Here is a 1,038-nt window from a genome sequence, read left to right as displayed (position 1 = left end):
GTGTCACGGATCTCGGTCTGTAACACGGAAAGGCCCTTCCCCATATGCTTGTTATTGGTTCACCTACATATTTGAACCTGTGTCGTAGACACAGGTGGCCGTGCTTCTTTGTTTTTATAACAAGGGGCACAGCAACTCCGTGAATGGCCTTTCGGAAGTGACAGGTCAGAAGCAGGAGATTCAATATGATTGGCCAGGAGCTCCGCGTGAGCTTCTGGAACAGCCTAGTAAAAAGATAAGAAATACTATATATTTCTTTAGCTTTTACCAATAAACGCCATTTTGCTGCTCATCATATTCATGCTGTGTGTGGTATTTGGCCAGGACCGGGTTTAGGTTCATTTCGTGCAAGAATAATACTAAAAGGGTCGCTGGAGTTTGGTAACAAATGGTGCCGAAACCCGGGACCCTTGCTGTGTTTGTTTGCATGGGTGCTAGGCTGTCACCATAGCCTGCAGCGGGGAAACGCCTGCAAAAGGCCCAGGGTCTTGAGCCTTACTGGCACAAGAGATAGGGTACGTCTCCTGAGACATATCGGCGGGGAAGACGCCACAACTCCAGCCATGGAACAAGTTATTAATGTATTGCTTTCGTTTTGCAAAGTTTATTGCGGGAAGAATTCTCCTTCTGAGAAGGAAACTGCTGCGGTGCTCTCTCGTTTAGAACGAGAGTGCACGATAAAAACCCCACGTGATATACTTAATTATCAAAAGTGGGATACTTTTACCATGGTTCTTGCGCAAAGAACCATGTCGGTTAGGAAGTCTGCTGAGTTAAAGTCCTGGGGACTAATCCTTGGCGCTTTAAAAGCCGCCAGAGAGGAAAAGCAGTTTTCCCATACCGTGCGTGTGCTGCTCGGTCTTGGGCAGGATCCAGGAAATTCCTTTGGGGATTCCTTGGATCCTGGAGGCCCCAGCAGGCCGGGAGATAGTGTCTCTTGGAGGAATCCAGAGGACGGCTTATTGATCCAAGAAGCGCCGCCGCCACTGCCTTTCACCGATTCCCATGATGCGGCTCGGGTCGAGCAGTCGCCGGTCC

The 1,038-nt window shown here is 49.3% G+C and overlaps 1 protein-coding gene across 1 annotated transcript in view; it reads left to right on the top strand.

The window, feature by feature from the left end:
• The window catches only part of LOC110398957, a 3,185-nt gene continuing 2,896 nt past the window's right edge, over window positions 750-1,038 (top strand). Inside the window, exon 1 of the mRNA XM_021397077.1 lies at window positions 750-1,034. Coding sequence (XP_021252752.1) covers window positions 750-1,034 — 285 coding nt within the window. The remainder of the gene's footprint in view (window positions 1,035-1,038) is intronic.

The sequence above is a fragment of the Numida meleagris genome, chromosome 1 (genome assembly GCF_002078875.1).
Source record: "Numida meleagris isolate 19003 breed g44 Domestic line chromosome 1, NumMel1.0, whole genome shotgun sequence".
In the NCBI taxonomy this organism is placed as follows: Eukaryota; Metazoa; Chordata; class Aves; order Galliformes; family Numididae; genus Numida; species Numida meleagris.
The sequence above is the reverse complement of the archived record's forward strand: the minus strand, read 5'-3'. Positions and strand labels throughout refer to the sequence as shown.